This window comes from Notechis scutatus, chromosome 5, assembly GCF_049901735.1.
Source record: "Notechis scutatus isolate UNSWTSFEM ecotype Mainland chromosome 5, rNotScu1.2, whole genome shotgun sequence".
Lineage (NCBI taxonomy): Eukaryota > Metazoa > Chordata > Lepidosauria > Squamata > Elapidae > Notechis > Notechis scutatus.
The window spans coordinates 23,880,289-23,903,279 of NC_142013.1; the positions used below are offsets into that span (position 1 = coordinate 23,880,289).

At 36.6% G+C, this 22,991-nt stretch overlaps 1 protein-coding gene across 3 annotated transcripts; it reads left to right on the forward strand.

Moving 5' to 3' along the window:
* The first annotated feature begins 109 nt into the window (after window positions 1–109).
* Window positions 110–21,546, forward strand: USPL1 (ubiquitin specific peptidase like 1). Of its 3 annotated transcripts, none has more exons than XM_026675032.2 (9): window positions 110–262; window positions 7,776–7,824; window positions 8,370–8,498; window positions 10,842–11,457; window positions 13,046–13,159; window positions 15,680–15,809; window positions 16,833–16,958; window positions 17,525–17,682; window positions 19,522–21,546. In XM_026675032.2, exons 2-9 carry the CDS (start codon window positions 7,822–7,824, stop codon window positions 21,390–21,392), a joined length of 3,147 nt encoding a protein of 1,048 aa, XP_026530817.1. In that variant the 5' UTR covers window positions 110–262; window positions 7,776–7,821; the 3' UTR covers window positions 21,393–21,546. The 3 variants fall into 3 exon arrangements, with proteins under 3 accessions (XP_026530817.1, XP_087822458.1, XP_026530816.1); XM_026675031.2 differs by having other exon boundaries at window positions 137–262; window positions 7,776–7,933; XM_087966332.1 differs by lacking the exon at window positions 7,776–7,824 and having other exon boundaries at window positions 129–262.
* The last annotated feature ends 1,445 nt before the right edge of the window (window positions 21,547–22,991 follow it).

The following is a 22,991-nucleotide window of genomic DNA, read 5'->3' on the forward strand; positions in this document are numbered from 1 at the left end:
CCCCGTTATCTTCCAGAGGGCCTTTTTTCCCCCCTCCCCTTCGCTACCACCCAGCACCCGCCCCGCGCATAGGCTCGGAAGAGAAGGCGGGGCAGTTCGGGGCGAGGACTCTTTTTTCGCAGGGGACGGTTTCAAGAGGACTCGCCGGAAGTTGCACCAGGGCCCAGTCGGCCTAAACGCGCTGCGAACGTCGTCAGGGAAGCGCAGCGGAGGCTTGACCCGGCGTGGTTTTCGCGGGCTACACGCGTGGAGACCCAAGAAGGTGAGCTGAGGCCTTAAATCGTGCCCGGGTTACAGGTTTCCTTAAGGGGGGGGGGAGCCCGTGCTCCGGTTTTGCTTGCGTGGTCTGGCATCACCACGAATAATAAATAGCGTGTTATATGTGGTGTAAGTAATTCCTTTGCCTGCGGTCCTCCGCAGGTAGAGAAACCGGGCTTGGGGCATGCTTGAACACGAGTCTCACTGTTTTCTTGCACTCTCGTGTATGCACGTATGCATACGGGGCTAGGACGGGGAAGACGTTTGCACGAGCATCAGTGTTCAAGATAATGCCCTTCAGAACTGTCCGACTGCAACTTCCAGATGTTTCTAAGATCAGCTGGGTCTCGGAGTTGTAATTCAGTGCACCTGGAGTTCATCAGATGGGTGAAAACTCACCTGTCTTCTTTTCCTAATGGAAACCAGGTATTGAGTTGAATCTTAAGGGAGAGCCTGGAATTCCCTCAAAGAAAAGTCGATTGAACTCCATGGGATTTACTTCTGCACACCTGGTTTATACATGAGACAGAATTCCACTGTTCTGCCAATTCCACGGTGGATATCCAGTATATATTTAAAACCAACACTATCCCAGTTAAATGTTTAAGGAGATTTTCAATCTTCCAGGTCATTGTTGTCTTAAAGGTGCTTTTTCAAAAGGCATCTGGACTTTCTTTGTTTTTCCTTGAAGACCTTTTGCTTCTCATACAAGAAGCTTCATCAGTTCTAACTGGATGGCGGGGTGGGGGAATGGGAAGGATTAATTCTGTCGACAGATCTGACAGCATCTATTAGAACTAATCCTTCCATCCTCCCACCACCATCCAGTTAGAACTGATGAAGTTTCTTGGATGAGTAGCAAAACATCTTAAAAGGAAAAATATAGTCCATTTGCCTTTAAAAAAACAAAATGTTTGAGACTGTCCTGGTTAAATTATTTGTAAGTTTTAAGCAACTATTTCTATCCCAGGATGCAGATTTTAGCTAAACATATTGGGTTTAAAGATTTTACTTTTTTCAACGCTAAGGATTGTAGGGACACTAGTAAGATAACTAAAATTCCCTTTTAAAAGTGTGTCATCGATTTATAGTAAAATACCATTTTTATGTGGGGAGCATTCCAGTCATCTAGATTATATAAACATGATTATAGTGACCTTGCATCAGATACTTCCAGAAGAATGTCTAGTTTCACTTATATGGGGGACTTCAATAAAAAATGATTATAATAGACTTCCACTATATGGCGCATAGACATGTTGAAGAATACCTTCCCCCCTTGCTTTGTTTTTAGCATATGACTGGTATGCATTGTTTTTACTAAATCATGATACTAGTACTTACTGCTATTTTTATTCAATACTATATCCTTTAGTTTGGAACACTTTACTAAGGGTATAAAATCTATATATATAAAAGCAAAATACCACTCATGCATTCTCACAAAATCTCCATAACCGTAAAGCCTACAAACTTGAATTTTGGTACGTATGTTCCTCTTGGCTTCTAGGTGCTCGCTAAGAAAGGATTTTTTCGAAATGACCATCAGAGTATTAGTATTTCATACATATTATTATTAACATGCTCTGATGCTAAGGAGTTCTACTTCCCCTCCCCACCTGAAAAGAAATCTGTTCCAAATACAAAACACAAGCAGAGGAGAGGAGTTTCAGTTTTAATTTCACAGCAGCAACCAGCTTTAGTACAGAACAGTTGAGCTAAGCCACTCTCAGGCTCCTTGCTGTCTCCTTGCTCACACAGCAAATACTGTTTCAGTTTCCATGTTTCAGTTTCCAAACAGCCCTCAACTCTCACACACTGACAGATGAATACCAATGGATGCTAGTAGGCAGAGGCAGAATTTTCCTCCCTTATTTTCCTCCCCAAAAACTAAAGCTGACCATATAGTTTCGTAGCAAAGCACGGGTATCGAGCTAGTATTTTCTAAAGGCAATTTCAACATTGTGTATTTACTGCATGTTTCTTGGTTATCATTGGGCTAATATAACAGTAACGAGGACAGACATCATATTGCTTCAGTGATGGTTAGACAATGCTTTTAAGGGATTAAGTGGTAAATGCTGTAGCACAAAGGAGGCTGGAAACAGGTACAAATAGTGTTTTGTGTTATACAATTTTAATGGTATAAAATTGAATTCTTTGAATGCTGATTTATTCAATATGCAGGATGTCTTCAACTTACAACCACAGTTGAATCTAAAATTTATGTTGCTAAGCGAGATAGTTAAGTTTGTCCCATTTTGCAACCTTTCTTGCAACATTTAGTGAATCACTGCAGTTGCTAAGTTAGTAGCATGATTGTTAAATTAATCTGGCTTTCCCATTTGATTGCTTGTCAAGTTCGCAAAAGGGGATCACATGACCCTGGGACATAAATATGAACCAGTTGCCAAGTGTCCAAATTTTGATCATGTGATCATGAGGATGCTACAACAGTTGTAAGTATAAAAAATGTTCATAAGTACCATTGTAACTTTGGTCACTAAACAAATGGTTATAAGTCGAGGAATACCTGTAATTGCTATTTATGTGTTTATGGACTACATTCCTTTTCAGTTGCATAGTACTAATTAATCTGAATTGCAGGAAGCTTTCAAGGAAATGTAATACCTTTCAGTATGTCTTCTATCAACGTACATACAGAATAATTGTACTTAATCTATGAAAATTTATAGCACCATGTAGCCATATTCATTAATCCATAATACTTTCATATTGTTTAGTACTGAATAGGATTAATAGTACAGTTGTGATTCTTTGTCATCAGGGACATAGGCAAATATATTTGCTGTTTTGTGTCATGTATATGTTCTCATGGTATTTATTTGTATAAGTGCTTTATGTGGTAATAAAGTACATTATTATTTTAAATTGAGTGGAACCATTTCAGATAGCAACTGTAATACTGAAATTGATTAAACATATCTGAAAATGGCATTTCTTAACATGCATCCCAAACATCATTACAGTGGAGCAGTGACATTCTAACTCATATTTGTGTATAGCTAATACTAAATTCTGTTATCCTTCCCATGCCAGAAAGTGTATGAAAAGTAATTAGACTTTTAATATTTCGTAGCATTCTTCATGAAACTATTGTGCAAAAAATTGCTTTTGCTTTTCATATCCAACATCACTGTTTTTCACTTCCTTTAATTGTTCATTGTGTTCCACTGTGATAGGCTGCCAACGTAGTATTAAGAAGTTCCAGTATAGCCATGTTGTCTAACTTATTGTCAACCCCCACCACACACACAATATACTATAATATAAAAGAAATCGCTATAGTTCAATATGTACAAGATAGATATTTGTCATTGTTTCAGATAGGTGTTTTGTTTAATCTACAGTGATGATGATATTAGTAGTATTTTCCGTCAGAAGTTCACAAAGAAAGAATTGTAGCCCATGAGTTGGAGATAAATAGTGCTAATTGTAATCAAAATGTTTTTCCCCAAACTGTAGCTTTATATCTCAACCTTCCAGCTTCCACGACTAGCACTGATGATGTTACCTAGTTAAAATGAAACCTCTGCAATAAAACAAGCAAGGACCCCTCGTTTCAACCCTGAGCTACACATATTCTCCTTTATCTTTCAGCTTTGCCCAGTTTCTATAATAATAAAGTGTAGAGACAATACTCTTATACATACTTTTTTAACATAGTGATAGAGTTGTAACATTGGAACATAAAAAGTATAGCTCCTCTTATTTGAATTCTTAAGTCAATATGGCACAGAATAATCTTTGATGAAGATCAAAAGAATCAGAATCTTCTCAATAGACTTATAGTTTAAAGAGTCTTACCTTGTCCATTAGTTTGGATTTCTTGGAACTGTAACCACTCCTCAGGAGAAATGAACATTGATCTCCCACACAGACATAATTCAAGGTCATGCTTGCCGTTAAACATTGTGTTATGAATTATGGTATCCTTGCATGGAGCACCTTAGTGTTACGTTTTTATTTGCTCTGCATTGTGTGTACTTTTTGCACTATGTAAACATCTTGCAACAAAGTTATTGCAAATGCACCAGTAGATGAAAGAACCATTGTGATATTAATTTACTTATGTAGCTATGTAGGAACGATTGATAGTTTTATATATTTTTTCAATTTACATTTTTTATTTCATTGAACACCAATCCCCAGTTTCTTGAATAACTTTCATTTTTATCCAGTTGATTATATCAAGTGATGTCATTTGTTTTGATCATGATAATTTTATATTTATACACTTGTCACTTCCTGTGGGTTTTTTTTTTTGTGCAAAATATATACATGTGAGGTTTTTTTTAGAACAATTGTTCCTTCCCATATTCCTGATTTATGATGAACCTTTCATAAGTTCCATGAATATGGAACCAATTGAAATAAGAAATAACGCATTTAGATTTAGTATCCTGATGCAGAATAGGGCAACATTGCACCTATATTATAATATATAATAATATAATATATAATATTTCCATATTATAATGCCTGGCATTGTGTATACATATACTGCATTTCTGAGTGCCATAGCACCAAGAACTTCAAAACCTCAACCACATATTTCAAGTTCATCTAGATCTGATGCTTACATGAGTGTATATATTAATACACATCTTATCCTCTGTCTTTATCTTTTCAAATGTGCACAGAATTTGGAAGTTAATTTGGATAAGGCAAATTATGCAAATATGAAGGTTCCTATTTGCATTTTTCTCCTATATAATTATTTTTAAGTTTAATGTTTTCTTTACAAATAGTGTATTGAAATCTGTAAGATTTCCTTGGAAATAAAAATAAAAAGTGCATGTGTATGTACATCAGGAGAAGTGGAGGAGGCCGTAGGAGGGCTATAACCCAGCATCAGGACCGCTACCTCCGCCTTTGTGCAAGGAGGGACAGGAGGAGCACTGCTAGAGCCCTGCAAAATGACCTCCAGCGGGCCACAAATGTGCATGTGGCTGCTCAAACGGTCAGAAACAGACTCCATGAGGGTGGTATGAGGGCCCGACGTCCACAGGTGGGGGTTGTGCTTACAGCCCCAAACCGTGCAGGACGTTCGGCATTTGCCAGAGAACAACAATATTGGCAAATTCGCCACTGGCGCCCTGTGCTCTTCACAGATGAAAGCAGGTTCACACTGAGCACATGTGACAGACGTGACAGGGTCTGGAGATGCCGTGGAGAATGTTCTGCCTACAACATTCTCCAGCATGACAGGTTTGGCAGTGGGTCAGTAATGGTGTGGGGTGGCATTTCTTTAGGGGGTCGCACAGCCCTCCATGTGCTCGCCAGAGGTAGCCTGACTGCCATTAGGTACCGAGATGAGATCCTCAGACCCCTTGTGAGACCATATGCTGGTGCGGTTGGCCCTGGGTTCCTCCTAATGCAAGACAATGCTAGACCTCATGTGGCTGGAGTGTGTCAGCAGTTCCTGCAAGTCAAAGGCATTGATGCTATGGACTGGCCCACCCATTCCCCAGACCTGAATCCAATTGAGCACATCTGGGACATGTCTTGCTCCATCCACCAACGCCACATTGCACCACAGACTGTCCAGGAGTTGGGGGATGCTTTAGTCCAGGTGTGGGAGGAGTTCCCTCAGGAGACCATCCGCCACCTCATCAGGAGCATGCCCAGGCGTTGTAGGGAGGTCAAACAGGCACGTGGAGGCCACACACACTACTGAGCCTCATTTTGACTTGTTTGAAGGACATTACATCAAAGTTGGATCAGCATGTAGTGTTGTTTTTCACTTTAATTTTGAGTGTAACTCCAAATCCAGACCTCCATGGGTTGCTGAATTTGATTTCCATTGATCACTTTTGTGTGATTTTGTTGTCAGCACATTCAACTATGTAATGAACAAAGTATTTAATAAGAATATTTCATTCATTCAAATCTAGGATGTCTTTGTGTTCCCTTTATTTTTTTGAGTAGTGTATATGAAACAGGAAATAGATAAAGCTGGTTAAGGATTTGTGTACATTCTTTCATGTTTACATGCACAACCTAAGTATACATTTTATTCAAAATTGTTGAATACAACAAATGTGGCAGTGGCATTTAGACACATTAATTAATGTGGCAGTATATGATAGTTCTGCATGCAGTTAGTGTGTTGTACCAAAGACAGGTTGATTTATATAAGTAAACATGTCTCATGAGAAGAACACTTACAGAATAGAGTTTTAGTAGTAATAATAAAATAATGAGCTCTAAAGCTTCCAAATTAATTTAGATATTTTAAGTAGTTTTCTCAGTTTTACAGGACTGAGGGAAATATTACCTCAATGTGAATGTACTGTCTTGGGTTCCTAGTCCCTCTTACGTTTAATTTTCGGGATACATTTGCTGTTTTCTTGATTATTTTATAGTCCTCCATTATTCTACAGCCTCCCTATCTGTGTCCCTCTCTCTTTCTCATTTCTTATAGTTGTACTGCATTATATAATTCTTAAAGTTACCTTCTAAATCAGATGTTGAAATCATAATCATATTGGGGCTCTTGTAATGCTACACCATAATTAACATTCATTAAAGCTAACAAAAAAAAGGATATGAAGCTAAAAATGTGACCACAAACATAGTTCTAAAAAGCTGGTAGTATTGTGTGCCATCATGCATAATTATATCACATATTCCTAGGATAAGCAGCTGGAACTGGATCAGCTGTCACTTGCTTATTAGGAGTCTTAAGGAATGAAAATGTCATCCTGATGTAATTAAGTTTCTTATAGAGAGAAAAACATCACGCTCCTTCTAGATGAGACGAGCTCTGCACTGAACAAAGAACTGAGGCCAGTTCCCCCTGTGATGCCCTGTCTGATGTTTTCTGATTTACACAGAAAGATTTATGCCATCTCCACCTTTCCTAGTTGGTGGAAGTGCAGGACAGCAGGTTCTCCCTACACCCTTCTTGATCATCAGGGATTTTTTTCTTAAATAGCAGAATGCTCTGCCTGCTTGTATTTAGCTGGAGTTTGCTGGGGTTCTTGCAAAGAGGATTGATTATAGGAGGGATGGGTCTCAAAAAAAGGAGTGGAGGTATTACTCAAATGCCTGTGAGTTAGAGGAACAGCGCTATTGGGCCACATGAAGTCTAGCATAAAATGTAGGTTATTCTTTCTGCCTAAACTTAGTGGCATTGCATTAGTAAAACAAAATGTGAAGTTGTAATCTGTCATGCATTGGATCTGATAAAGAGCATAAGTAGATTGAAATATTTGCTTGTAAACACAGACCAAATGCAGCAATATTTTAAAGAGCGTTGAGGTGATTAATTCACCTGTTTTGTAAGAGATGTACGTTTCTAAATTTAGTTAAGTGGCATAATATCTCCATTGTAGTGTATTTCCTACATTATTCTTTGTTTTTATTTTGATATACAATAATTAAGCACTGTCCTCTTATCCCATTTCTACACATTTCTTCTAAACTATACTTTCTAAGAAATGAGAAAAATGCTTACATAACTTTTTTTCTGTCCACTTTTTATTTTTCAGGATATGTGGAAAAAAATCCTTAGGACTTGAAAATGTTACAAGTGACATGGTAATTTAGCCATTGCCTGAGAATGATGGATTCCCAGAAGATTGGAAATGGTTTGCAAGTGACTGGTGTAGGGACATCTGCACTCCACATGGTGGGGTATTTGGGAAAAGTCAGTTCAGTTCCTTTTCACATTGTGCAAAATTCCTTTTTATTCCTTCTCAATTTTGAGAATTTAAAAAAAAAAAGATTTTACAGGTCTAATTTTAATATATGACCTCTTAATTTCTTATAAAATTATTTTTTCCACGGAAATCTTACTGAAATGGCGAAAGATTTACTATTTTCAGATCTTAGTACATGAAAATATTTGTTCTAGTTCATGAAATATACATGGAGTTCAGAACTATAGTAATGTGTTATGCTTTATATAAATACAAGTGAACATTCTGTAAAGGTCAAATGATCAATGATATAACTTGTTCTAATTATTTGTTTTAATGTTATTTTGTTGATGTCAAATTCAGCTTTGCATTTTATAAAAATTATTTTGCAGTGTTTTGATCTTTCAGCTCAATACATTTGTTGTCTGGTATTAATCTTTTTAGAATTGTAATTCTGCTGAAGAAACTCCAGATGGATGCTGCCCAGTCTGTAAAAGGATGGGTTTGATGCGACACCTAAGAAAATACCACATCAATTTTGAAGAATCTCTTTTTCTGTGTGAAAATCCACAGGTATTTCAGTAGTTTGGGAGGTTATTGACTTAAAGTTTGTGTAACATTTCTATATTCTGTCCTCCTTAATCTGGATACCTTTTGTGATATGCCAGTTATTATTCTACTTCATCACTTAGTAGTTCTTTAACACAGAAAATAATATCAACTATCTAGGGCCGTGATGGCGAACCTATGCCACGCGTGCCGGAAGTGGCACGCAGAGCCATTTCCCCCAGCACGCGAGAGCTCGCCTGGAAGAGCCCCACTGCACATTTGTGCACACCGCCGCCGCCCAACAGCTGATTGTCGGGTATCTGGTGGGGGTGCGCGGGAGACATGTGAGCATGCGCAGAGACATGCAGCGTGCTGGGGGGGGTCACATGCGCAGAGACACGCGGAGGGGTCACGGGCACAAATAGATGGCGTGCAGGAGTGATCGTGTGCACATGCACAGATGCGCAGCGCTGCAAGGGGGTCACGTGCGCAGGGGATGGGGGGCAGCACGCATTGCCTTCTGGGTGCTGGCACGCAAGCGCACAAGCACACGCGCAATTATCGGCACAGGAGCTGAAAAAGATTTGCCACCACTGAAATTGGGTCTATTAAGGTCAAGCAGAATATCTTTCAGCAAAATGGTTTTCAAGAAAATCTACATATTTGAGTTATATGATGTACAATATGAAAGGAAACCGATTAGAAAGAAAAGTACCCATTCCACTCCCGTTATCTCTAGCATTCTTAGACTTCATAGATAATTTATAGAGCAGTCTGCTTTAGGATACCTAAAGTTATAACATCCCTATTGATTTTTAAATGTAAAATAGTGTAGCTAATTTCTAGACATATTTTTATATTAGAATTAGCATTGGTAAATCTCTGGATTTGTGCAGTTCCCCAACACATTTTGTAAGTCCCAGAATCACTTTCCCCAATTTGCATAGATGGTATATAAAATAAAAACTAAAACTGATGTTTAAACTTAAGATAAATTTAATGTGCTTATGTTGAGTTTAATTTCCCTAGACCACTCATAATACAAAAAAAGTTGGCCCTTTTCCTTAAGTGAAGGAATCCCCAGCTTCCCTCCCTCCACAGATTTAAACCCCTCGTGTAGTTAAACATCGCTTCAATTATGGATATTAAGTGTCTGCTTCAGTCCCTGCTTACCTCAGGTATATCTGTGAACATGAATCCTGCCTTTTAGTACTCACACCCTAATGTTTTATAGATTAAAAAAAGTTTACCAGAGAAAGAAGAATCCTTTATGGAGCCTTCACAATGTTCTGAATTGTAGAGACAAAAAATAAATTGCAGGAAGAAGAAGGAAGAACCTGTAAAGAAGGAAGTGTTGGCTCTTCTAATATTAAACCCATTCTCATCTTTTACTTGTCAGAGTAGGCTGGAACACTCAGTGAGAAAGAAGCAACAGGTACTACTTTGGCTGTGAATAAAGACATGAAAAAAGATTGCAGCAATGAAAGGGAAGGCTGGTTAATCAGTAGAAAAGAAAAAAAAAGAGAGCAGCTGGAGCCTACAGTCAGTAAAGTGTAACCTTGATTCAAGGAAACTAGAAATACCCTTCATTTATGTGGAGCACAGGAAGGAACCAGTAGCAGAATTGTATTTCTAAGCACAGAAATGTCTAGAAAAGTAACGCTTAAAAATAACCTTCAAAAACATGCTACCCCCCCATCTCATAAATAATTTTAAACAGACACTCCATGCAAAGGAAATACTTTTATAGATTTGTTGCTGTGCAGTATGAGGGATACTTTTTTTGAAAAAAATATTGTATCAGAGAACAGTACTGTTTAAAATAGACTGGGATTTTAATAGTTTTTAATTGGACGCCTAATTTCTGAACAGGAAGTTCTCTACTTTTAGTAACTCTTCAAAGTTACACAGCACTGAAAAAAGTGACTTATGACTGGTCCGCACACTTACAACCATTGCAGAATCCCTCTGATCACATGATTAAAATTTGGGCACTTGGCAACCATATTTTTATGATAGTTGCAGTGCCCCAGGGTCAGTGTGATCACCATTTGTAGCCTTCTCACCTTCTGACAAGCAAATCAATGGGGGGGACCTGGATACTGACCATGTGATTCACTTAACAACTTCAGCAATTTGCTTTAAAAGTGTGGCAGAAAAGGCCATAAAATCAGATGTGACTCACTTAACAACTGTCTTGCTTAACAAAATAAATTCTAGTCCAAATTGTGGTAGCAAGTTGATGACTATGGCTGTAGTTAATATTTCTGTGACTGTTTCTCCATTTCATTTGTGAAATGTGCTTATGTTGTTAATTACTCAGACTAAATGTAAGCGTAATGTCTTTGTTTTTTGTTTTTTTCCCAGTGCGTTTATCCTCTAGGGTCTGCACCACTAAGCACTATTATAATTCCCAGGGATGCAAAAGGTTATTCATCTCAGAGCACTTGTGGGAAAAGAAAGTTATCTGGCACAAACCTATTGACCTCTTCTATTGAACCATGCTTAAAATGGATTAGGACTGATGACTTGATGGACACTGAGGAGACATTCAGATCTGCTCTTATTCCCAACTGCAATGCAAATAATCTGATTAGGACTCAGTCAGGGCAGTCTGATTTTTCAGAAGCCAAGCAGGCAGCTTTTTCTGATGAAGCTGAATCCATCAGCCAGAAAATGGGCTTGGGAGCTCAAGAAAACTCGGCAGAAGTGCTCAGTGTGAAAACCCAGCTGTTATCAACCCCTGAGATGGTTCCATCAGAGTCTCAAGATCTGCAACAAAGCAAATCGTCTCTGCGAGAGCCTTTGTGGCTTCAATGGAGAAATACACATGCTCTCTGCTGGTTAGATTGCATTCTGTCAATACTGGTACATTTGGAAACATTAAGAATTCTGACTGGACTCTCCAAAAACACGTCGGTAATCCAGAGTCTGCTCACAAAGTATAACGAAGCTGCTGTACTTGTGAACACTTGCCAAAGGGGTAAGCCCAATCTGGGGGGGGTGTTTATTTTGAAGACATGTTATTTATATATTGTGGTATATGTAAAAAGTACATATAAAAAGTAAAAATCGTTGTAGTAGGGCTTAGGGTATCCTTGTTTCTCTCTGGAATCAGATTTGTTTGTAGAATGTACAGCAACCTTTAATACTGGAAATGAAAACTTAGGGTTCTTAAAAACCTTAGAATATTCAAATCAGCTCTAATGAAAGCTAGTCAATTAAAAAGCTGTCAAGCTTTACTTTTTTGTGGGTCTCATTTCCACTTTCAAATGCTATTCATACCATCTCTATCCTGCTCCCTATATAAACATTTATTCCTAAAGCTACATGTTTGCTGATAACTTCCCATGCAATATTAGCATCCAGATGTGACCAGATAAAATACAAATATAATGGTAGTTTGATATTGAAGATAATTTTCATTGAATATTGTCATGACCTTGAATTAGTCCAATGTAGCACATATGTTTGGCATATAATTTTGAGATTGATCTTTTGGAAATCCTTCCTACATCTATTTATCTGCTAAAGAGCCCCTAAATGTTTGATAAAGAAATCCAGGCACATTAGAATGGATTCTGGGATATGTTTCAGGTATCTTTGAACAAGAGTGAGGACAAAACATTGCAACTCTGTCTGGCTTCCTCATCTTATAGAGCCGTGATGGTGAACCTATGGCACACATGCCATAGGTGGCACACACAGCCATTTTTGTCAACATGCGAGCTGCAGGCAAACTTACCTCACTGGGCATGCGCACGCCTCACAGCTGATTTTCAGCCGATTTGAGGCCTTTTTTGGCCTCCCAAAGGCTTGAGGAAGGCTTCTGCAGGCTTTGCAGGCCAAAAATTAGTCCTGTTTCATCATTTCCTGTTTTTCCGAAAATACCGGAAATGACAAAACGGGGCTAGTTTTCGGCCTGCAGAAACCTTCCTGAAGCCTTTGGGAGGCTGAAAAAGGCCTCAAACTGGCCGAAAATCAGCTGTGAGGCGCAGTGCAAGTAAGGGTGGGGTGGGGGGGTGAGAATTACATGCGCATGCATAGGCGGTGTGGGGGCACATTGCCTTCTTGGTGCTGGCATGCGAGTGCAAGCATGCAAGTGCACGCACAATTTTTGGCATAGGAGCCCAAAAAGGTTAGCCACCACTGTTATAGAGAGTGATTATTAGTATTTGTAAACATTTTTCAAGAATGTTAATATATCAGTAATTCTGTTTTTCTAGTGGGTAACTAGGGAAATATTGGATCAATTTTTGAAGGATCCTAAGTTTCCTCAGAGTGCTGTTTAAAAAGCATTTCACAAGAGCAGAATACAAATTTGGCTTTGGCAAGCAGTATTAACTAATAGTTCTTAAGCAGCTTCCAGTCAGCATATTTTCTGATGGCTGTGGGAACCGAATTAAATCACACGCTATTTTCCATCTATCTATCTATCTATCTATCTATCTATCTATCTATCTATCTATCTATCTATCTATCTGGCATGCTGAACTGTACCTAGTTCATTGCTGAAATGAGGTGTTTTTTTGGGGGGGAAAGGTTATTGATTATCAAACTGTTTTGTACAGATGAACTTGCTTCAGAACTTCCTTTGGATGTTTTGTCAAGAGCTGAATCCCATTTAAATGAAATGAGGAATACTATATTTCTCCAACTTCAGCCATTGCTTGGGTGTAAATTTGGTAAGTAATTACTCAATGTGTATGTCTGTGTGGGGTTTTAGTTTGTTTTTGCAAATTTGGGAGAACAACAATTAAACAATGAACTGCATTTTTAACCACTGCAGTTTGCTTTCTTACATGTTCCTTTTCCCCCCAATTCTTTTGAAAGAGCAGCAGAAGAAACATATATGTGTACATATATATATATATATATATATATATATATATATATTTATATATATATATATATATATATATATATATATATATATATATATATATATATATTATATATATATATATATTATATATATATGTGTGTACATTATATATGTACATTATATATCAGAATCTTTCTTCTTATTGTTATATACACACACACACACACACTATAACTTGCTAAACTTGATCTTTTTGTTAGCTGGAAACTTGATTATATTTGTCATTAATTTATAAGGTTAGTGTTTATATTCTTCTACTTTTTGAGCCATGAGTACTTATCTAAATCAGTCCACACAGCCTATTTTCTTCATCTCATGGAAGTCAACCATTTGGTTCTGGGAAACACTCAAACTCAGCATGAAAACATGAGCTAATATTTTAGTAGCTAGTGTCTAATATCTGAATATTTAGCGGTATACTTCCTTTGAATATAAAGAATTTCTGGGGTTTTCAGATGAGTCTTTTTTCCTGGCTCTATATAAAAATGGTAGGGATTAATTCTGAAACATTTTTGAAAACAAACCTTGTGTTTTTACAAGACTGAATGGGGGGAAATCCTGGATAATGAAAAGAAAGTAATGAACTATGGCATTTGCCACCAGTCATCACACTGCCATCTTAGACTAGATGACAATTGACAGGTTTATGAAAAACAAAGGTGCTAGTCATGATAACCGTATATTACCTCCACTTTCAGAAGCACTGTTCCTCTGGATATCAGTTGCTAGGGAATCTGAAGAGAAAGGTGCACAAGCACTAAAGTTTCTGGGCTTCTTGAAGGGAATAGACTTTTTTTTTTTCACTCAATGCAGCATAGGTGCTTTAAGCATTGATAAAAAAGGAGGAGAAATCATTTGAATGTTGAAATAGTAAACAGGAACTGATAGTATTATCCTGCCTGGCTACGTAGTTTTGCACTTTAAGAGCTCAAGACACTTCATTCTTCCCAGACCCTAGGCATAAGACAGACTGTAAAGCAGCGTTGTTTGAGATAGCAAAGTATGGTTGCTGCTACGTCTACAAAACAATGTCAAACGTCACAGAGATTAGTTTGCTACTGTGTTCAACCTGACAAAGAAAGAAAAGGAAGAAGGAACTGTTCAAGGCAAGGAAAGAAAGAAAAATTATCGAACGTGAGCCCCACGAGCCCTTTATATTTAATTCTTGTAGCACCATATAACTTTGGCATTAGTTGTACCAGCATTGTATTAATATAAAATAAAGTATGTAGTTCATGAATTCCCAGAATGTTGGTTAACGTTAGCAAGTAATTTTCTGTTTAGTAAGCTAGTCAGTTTCGTACTTTTTATTCTGCATCAGCAATAGTATGTATGTGAACAGTAGAATTAGATCTTTTAAGTATCTGGTGGTTGTTTTTTTGTTGTTGTTCTCTTTTTATCAGAATTTCCTGCACCCTTCTATAAAGCAAGACTCACATTTCTTTCATATGGAGGTCTCCAATTCATACTTAAATCAGTATTCCTAGATAATTAAGGATAGGATTGGAGCCTTAAATACATACATACACACACACACATACACACACACACTATACTATTACTATTACTACGGTATTACTATTACTATACATCTGTAAAGCAGTGTGAAGCTACAACTTTATAAGAATTTGGCAGGATTTCTCCAACTCAAGAAGTTTGTTTAATTTATTTGCCACCCATCTTGCCATGGGGCTACTCTGGGCATCTTACAACAATAAAACGGGAGGGGGGAAGAGATGATAACAAAATGTAAACATTTTGACAATAGCAAAGGAATAAATAAAAATATTGGAAGTACAATAATATGAAATTAAAAAGATGGACTGAGGGAGAGCAGGAAGCACGGGGGAGGTGGGGTCAGTTAATTAGTCCAGTAGCCACCACCCTCACGATGTACTCCCCTATTTACATAATTTAAAGTTTATAGTGTTACTTAGTTTCTGAAAAATATTAAATATATTAGTTTTTCAACACTAGGAAACGATGTATAATCTGTAGTGTGAAAGTATACTTGCAGATCTTCCTAACTAGAAAGATTTATATTGTATAGATGTATCAATGCCTTTGATCCTTTCACCTCTTATCCTTTTATTATATGAACGATCAGCAATATATTCTATGCACGTTACAGTAATACAAACTGGTACACAAATACTTGTTAAAAAAAGAATTGGCTTTTACAATTTCTTAATATTTAAAATACATTTTTAGAGAATAGAGTATAAGTATATTTAGAATTATATACTTCACATCTCATTTCTTTGAAATAATCAACATTACATGTATTATAGCCACATTTTTGTCGTGTTTTTCTTCAAAGGGGAGGAAGAAAGTCCAGTTTTTGCTTTTCCTTTACTTCTACGGAAAGATCGTCCAATAGAGAATCTCTTTCTCCATTCATTCTCCTGGAAGTTTGAATGTTTGCAGTGTGGCTACCACATCAACAATAGGTTAGTTTCTTTAAGTTCTGAGCTTCCTTCCTCCTTGGTATAACCATGCATTTTAATCAGTGTTTAGCAAATAATAAATTATACAGGCAGGAGGGGGCAGCTGTGAGCATATGATTTCCTTACTGGGTATCTTGAGTCACGGCTCTGAAACAGCACAACCCTCTGCTGTAATATTTGAGAGGCTGAGGTTTTTATTCTTGCCATTCAGGATTTATCCTACCTGTTGTAATTGTATGCATTGAGACATAAACATAATTTTTTTAAAGTGTCATAGTATATGTTTTCTTTGAGCATAAAATAGGAAGCCAATTACAGGCTTCCCTTCAATATTAGCCTAAATTTACATCTTGGTTCAATCATTTTATCTACGATGTCAAATCAATTCTTACTACCCCAAATTAACATTCATATTTAGCTCTGCTGGATTTGTATTTGTTCTGCTCTTTAAACTAAAGCAAAACATGAAGGATGGAGAAAAAATAAGGAATAAAATAGCAGGGGAGGAAACAAAATAAGACAAATAAGTTGAGACTACATATACATAAAAATACAGTAATTTTCAGAAAAATCAAATGTCTTAACCATCCATATTCAATATTTTGATGCAGAAAAGCCCATTTGAATGAGGGCATCTATTAAAAACTTAAATTTTCAAACAGGTAGTTTGTACCAATTTGATTATAACCCATCTAAAATCTAAAGTAGTCCTAACTGATATGAGATTTATACAGTATTGTATCTTGATGGTTAAATTTTTATGTGTTTCTGAAATAGAAGTAAAATACCTTTATTTTACAAAAATTTTCAGGTGCATTTATTGAGTTCAATCTCAAATTATTCCTCCAGAGTTTAAATTTTCCAGAAGATACAACTTTTGTAACATTCAATACTATCTTATACTTTAAGTGAAGTAAATGGACACTATTCTTTAAATATTAATTGTTCCAACTGATGACATCCTGTAAATATAGGAATAAATTATTAACCTTGTTTCACCTGAATATATATTCATTTTATTTTTAGTTGTCAGCGGACAATGACAACGTTTACAAATATAATCCCAGAGTGGCACCCACTGAATGCTGTTCATGTTGCTCCCTGTAATAAGTGTAATCACACATCTCAAAGAAGAAAAATGGTTTTAGAAAAGTAAGTGAGAATTTTATTATAATCCCCAAATGAGGTAAAACTACATCAGTAGTTGGTAAGCAATAATAAGTGACAGCTAATGTAAATTTTAAAGATCTGTATTTCATCGTTGGCAGCATTATTGTTTGTATTCATCCATCAAGCCAAGCCATAACATATTTTTCACAGAGCACGCTATATTACATGAACTGTAGTTTATTTGGTAAATCATAGTTAATTAGCTAGCTTAACATAATGTGTGAATTCAGTCTTTGAATGACATTACATAAATACGAAGAAGTCAGTTAGGAAATATATCTTCTTAAGGGACTGCTCTTTAACAATTCTGAGTTACAATAATATCCCAAATAAGATTATATAAATTGTATTCATTTATATAATCTCACTTGGGATGTGATTTCCAAATGTTTTGCATTCCTTGAGGTCTTTGTGAAAACTCACAAATTGGTTACTCGTATTTAGCTTTATATCCCATGCATGTTTTCAGTTTTGGTGAGGTAATTAACACTAGTATCAGGGATGTGTTTTACTTCTAAAATCACAAATTTTTAATCTTTATTTGGTAGGATCTCCTCAGTTCTGATGGTGCATTTTGTTGAAGGCTTGCCGCATAACAATTTGTTAGCCTACTCATTCCAATTTCAAGAATATTCATATCGAGTAACAGCTGTGGTTCAATATCAGAAGGCAAAGCACTTCATAACCTGGATCTTGGCATCTGATGGTAAGTACACTGTTCCCTGTATCAGCTTTATCCTTTTTAAATATCCATCTATCTGTATCTGCTAGTAATACTAACAGTCCCAGTATAATTAATAATACAGTGGTATCTGAGCCACATTTGGAGGAGACCAAGGAATACAGAAATACAAAAGACATTTTAGGAGCCTAAAAATTGGGGAGGAGGAGGAAGAAATCAAAAGTGATAAAGGAGGAGGGGTGTGAATTAGCCAGAGAACATCACCCAAAAATAGTGTGTGTGATGATGAAGAAAGGAAAGAGCATCCTTGAAAGAGGCTGGTTTGAAATGAAAATATTCTGGAAGTCTCTCTTGCTAGCCTCCCCCACTACACACAGAGAGAGACAGAGAGAGTCCTTGGCTTACAACAGTCCATTTAGTGGCCATTCGAAGTGATTTATGACCATTTTTCACATTTACAACTGTTGCAGCATCCCAGGGTCATGTGATCACTTTTTGCAACCTTCTCACAAGCAAAGTTAATGGAGATGCCAGATTCACTTAACAACCTTGTTACTAACTTAACGATTGCAGTGATTCACAACTGTGGCAAGAAAGGTCATAAAATGGGGCAAAGCTCAATTAACAAATGCCTTGCTTAGCAATGGAAATTTTGAGCTCAATTGTGGTCATAATTCGAGAACTACCTGTCATGTCTCTTTAGATGTCAGTTCACAATTTCCTTACTGGCATTTTGGGCACAATTGTGGTCATAAATTGAGGACTACCTGTATGTTATCTCTCTCATGTGGTAATACTACCTGTATGTAATAACGGGACTACCTGTATATATCGGTTTATCCCTTTCATATGGTAATACGATGCTTCAAAGTATATGGGAAAGAACCTTCCAAATAATTCCTGCATCAACATGTCTTTACATGGTTTCTAGTCAGAGCCAACCTTGTGGAACTTCAAGTCCAAAGAAGAGTTGGTAGGTGTCTAGGGACTAGTTTAGTATTTGCTTCTTGGTTTAATTGTATACAATACATAAAGACCTTTAGGGTAAATCTTCAGAGCAAGCCAAATCTAATTAGATTTTAGCTTGCTTTTTCTGATTTTTGCATTCACAGAAATAGCTACCTATCTCAAAGAAGCAGAAAGTTCACCCTTACGTGAAGAAAATTAAAAGTAATAAAAAAAGTTAAAGGCACATCTTTTTGTGTGAATTACCTGATAGCCATCTGTACTTGTTGGAGACTTACGGGAGACTTTAAATAAATTATAAGCAACAAGTTTCTTGATCTCCCTTGGTGAGCACACAAGCCTCCAAGCAGTCAAGCAGAGATGGCCTTGCAAAATATCAAATAATGATGTTTTTCTTTTGAGACTCTCCATGGAATATTTGACTCATGTAGATGTTTGGGGAAGGGGAAAAACATTTGAAAGTGACTCAAAACTTTTGTAGATTAAAAATGCTGATTTATATGAGATACATATATTGCATTAGGTATAATGCAGTGTCAATGAATGAGCCACAGGCTTTTATTGTGAGAATCCAATAAACAAACTTGAAATCTTGAGCGTATTATGGTTGGCTAACTGATTTTCAGTTAAATCATGGAAGCATGGTTAGTGGTTGACTGGCTATTCCTAGTTCTCTTATTGAATTCCTAAAGCTGCAAGGCAATAGGTATAGAGGAAGAATGAAAAAACAAACCAGATATATTTCAGTACACACATTTCAAAATTATCTGTTTTCAACAAATCATACATAAATTATAGTTGAATATACATATATTCAGTGAGGATTAAAGGTTAGTTTATCTGAAATGTATAAGAACTGTACCCTAATGTTCTGAATTGTTCATATTTTATTTTTAGGAATATGGCTTGAGTGTGATGACTTAAAAGGGTCATTCTCCAGAAGGCATGATACCTTTGGGGTTCCTTCTGCAGAAATACATATTGTCATTTGGGAAAGAAAGCCACCACAAATGAACAGTTGTTTGGATTTACAAATTGAAGAAACAATGACATCACAATCAAAAACTCCAGTTAAATACGCTAATGATGAAACTGCAGAGGGAGTACCTTTAACTTGTCACAAGACAGTTGGCATGCTGAACACGCATATAGAGGAAATAGAAAACATAGCAAGCAATCAGAAAAACAATTTGCTTCATGGCTTGGACAACCTGTCTGATGATGATGTTGTAACCCTGAATCTTGACTCAGGTGGACAGCTGCTAGAAGATAGACATATAGAAAATAAGCAGATAATCAAAACAGGTCCATCGCTGTTGCAAGAGTTGGATCAGAAAGATGTGTGCCCACTTACCCCAGAAGGAGATATTAAAAAAAAAAGTATAGTGTTAGGAAATACCAGTGCTCCCATGCATGAAGGACAGCCATCTAATGCAAGTAATCTAGTTACTATACCATCAGTTGCTTTAAGTAATGGCAAAATAAATTTCTCATCCGAAATACTATTACCACAGGGGACAGAAACTGCAGTCACCTTAGTTGCAGTAGAAGAGAGCAGCAATTGCCATCCAAAGAATGCTCAGAAAAAAACCAACAAAACAACATTGGGAAACACTGTGTTGGGAACGTCTAATGTTGTAGAGTTCAGTCAAGAAATAAAAATAAATTCCCACATTTCTGCTCCATCTCCCCAAAGTCCTACCTTTCACTCATCCAGTACAAATGGAATTAAGCCATCTGTAGCCAGTTGGGTAAATGGCTTACTTGGAAAATATTCTTCCTTTATGCCTAAAAGTGTGGTGATTCCTAATAAATCAAAAAACTGTAAAAAATCAATGCAAAAAGAAACAAATTCCAGTTCACTTGTTAGGCAAGCAGTCCACTTCTGTGGTTTCCAAACTAAATCTTCACAAAAAAATAAAGTGGCAACATTGCATTCTTCAGGTAGAACTCTTCCAACATCACCTCTGACCGCTGTTTCTTTTGCAAGCATTCCTGTCAAAAATCTTGCCCCAGCTAGAAAAAGTGAAGCTGTAACTAAAAGATCAGGTTCATTGGATGCTTTTACTAAGCAAGATTTGCTGAAAAATACCCCCCATGAAAACCAGAATTTTATATCTGTTGAAAATACTGGGTCATTTATTGATAAAACTCATCAACTACGCTTAACACTTTTACAACAACTTAAGGCTAAAAAAGAGAAATTAGCTTCACTAGATAAACTGGTAAAAGCTAAAACAAAGCACAAAAACACTTGCAAAACTATCAAGAACCAGACACAAAAACAGATGGAACCCTTGCAGACAAGCGTGTTACATACCCAAGAAATGCAGACTGAAGTTTGGGATAGTAAATCTGTTAATTCTCAAAGCACTGACATATCCCAATGCAGCAGTTCAAATTACGATGACATTTTATCTGAGCTGCTGTTGTCTCCAACTACAACTGTTGGTTCTTTAGAATTTCCACAGGAAGAGGAATGTAGATACTTGGAAATGGGAGATGGCAATTCAGACATGCCGATATCTACTGACCACAATACCAGTTTACAGACCATAGATAATGACCTTAATTACTTCAGTCCTCTAAAGGAAAATGGACTTGAAGACCACAGAAACCCATCAATCAAACCACCTCTGAAGAAATTTGATTTTGAAAGTTTTGCAAAACAGGATTTTCTGGATGATCTGTTTCAGTGTTCATTGAATTCAGTAATACCTAACACTGAAGACTTGCATCACTTTGATGAATCGTTGTTAGCTTGGTGAATTGTGTTCTAACAATTTCAGTATTTTCCTTTGGTTGTCTTTAAAGGAGAGTATTATTTAAAATTCAACCTAATTTGCACATGACTTTATTTAAAATGATTGTTTTTTTATATTTTTATTCTTAATAAATTGGGTTTGTTTTTCTGCCTCAAAATCACTGTTTGCTGGAAGAGATTAGACTGATTCTTGTACAAAGTGGCAGTGATAAAGTTTTGACACTTAAAAAGCCATTGTAATAAAGTAATATTCACCTAAGATCTCTCATCTATGGATGAGCTAAAAAATGCTCTTGCAGGCATCTCAAAACGTAGAATACCATGGTGATCTTGGTATGGTAATTTCATTTATGACAAACCTCCCTTTTCAAAAGTAGGCCTGCAGGCTAAACTAAATTTTCTAAAGAAGCCATTTTATTTTAATCATTTTCTGTTCCAATGAAATGCCTATCTAAATTATGGCCTACATAACAGTGTGAATGAATGTTAAAATACTATCTGTCCTGCCTGGTGGTTTGTGTGTGTGTGTGAGTGGTTTGTTTTGCTAAACATTAGGCCATAATGCAGATCAATTAGGTTAAAATTCATCTCAGAGAGATTTCTGCTTAAAACCCAGGGATCTGTGAATCCTGTTAATCCCCAATACTTTGAAATGTGGTTTTGAAGTATTAAAGCATCTTTTGAAGTTAAAACCATATTTATTTTTCTTCTGCAGCTCTTTGGGTCTAGTGTGTTAAATATTCTACCCCATCACCTGGAATACAAGATGGCAATTCACTGCAGTTTACACAGACCTGATATAGATAAATACAGACTATTTTTTTAAAAAATGGCTAAGTTTACATATTAATTACAAATCGTATTGCTTAGTAGATTGTGTGCAATAGGATAGTCATTGTTACTCCAGGTCAGAAAAGTCCACTTTTAAATGTGCCAGACTATTTGCAGGTTACTAGCTTTAGTTTTTATTATTTAGCTTGCTCCAAGTGATGGCAACATCTAGCAATTTGGTTAATTCTGAAAAGTAAATAAACACAAACAAACACACCCCTAGAAGTTAGTCAGTTAGCCAATCTATTTTCTCCAAAAGATGGGAATTTTGTTGCTAAATAAATGCATTTATTTATGAGCAATCAAGCTTGACCCAACGAAAACTTTGCCTTACTTTCATTATAGTCTAACTTGATGTTTTAAAAGTACTGTTACCTAATTTTAGAATTTTCTTGTGAAAATATTATACTGGATTTTGTCACTGGCCTCTTGGGCAATTGTGTTTTAGTTTGATTTAATGATTAAGGCAACAGGCTATAAACCAGGAATATTAATCCTACAATTTCTGAAGGCAAGGCATTTCATTGGTTAATTGTTCTGTCAGAAAAATTCTCTGGTTCTCAGTTGGTTCTTGCCTTGATTAGTTTCCATCCGTTGTTTTTTGTCCTGCCTTCTTGTGCTCTGGAAAATAGCTTGACTCCTTCTTTGTGGCAGTCCCTCAAATATTGGAACACTGCTATCATGTCACCCCAGTCCTTTTCACTAGACTAGACATACCCAATTTCTGCCACCATTCTTCATAAGTTTTAGCCTCCAGCCCTGTAATCTTGTT

Bases quoted from the DNA above. Each gene is read 5' to 3' on its own strand.
- USPL1 (XM_026675031.2), top strand. From the start codon at position 7,847: ATGATGGATTCCCAGAAGATTGGAAATGGTTTGCAAGTGACTGGTGTA. The intron at 15,810-16,832 runs GTTAGTTTCTTT...TTTTATTTTTAG, and splicing joins GGCTACCACATCAACAATAG to TTGTCAGCGGACAATGACAA. The intron at 17,683-19,521 runs GTAAGTACACTG...TTTTATTTTTAG, and splicing joins CTGGATCTTGGCATCTGATG to GAATATGGCTTGAGTGTGAT.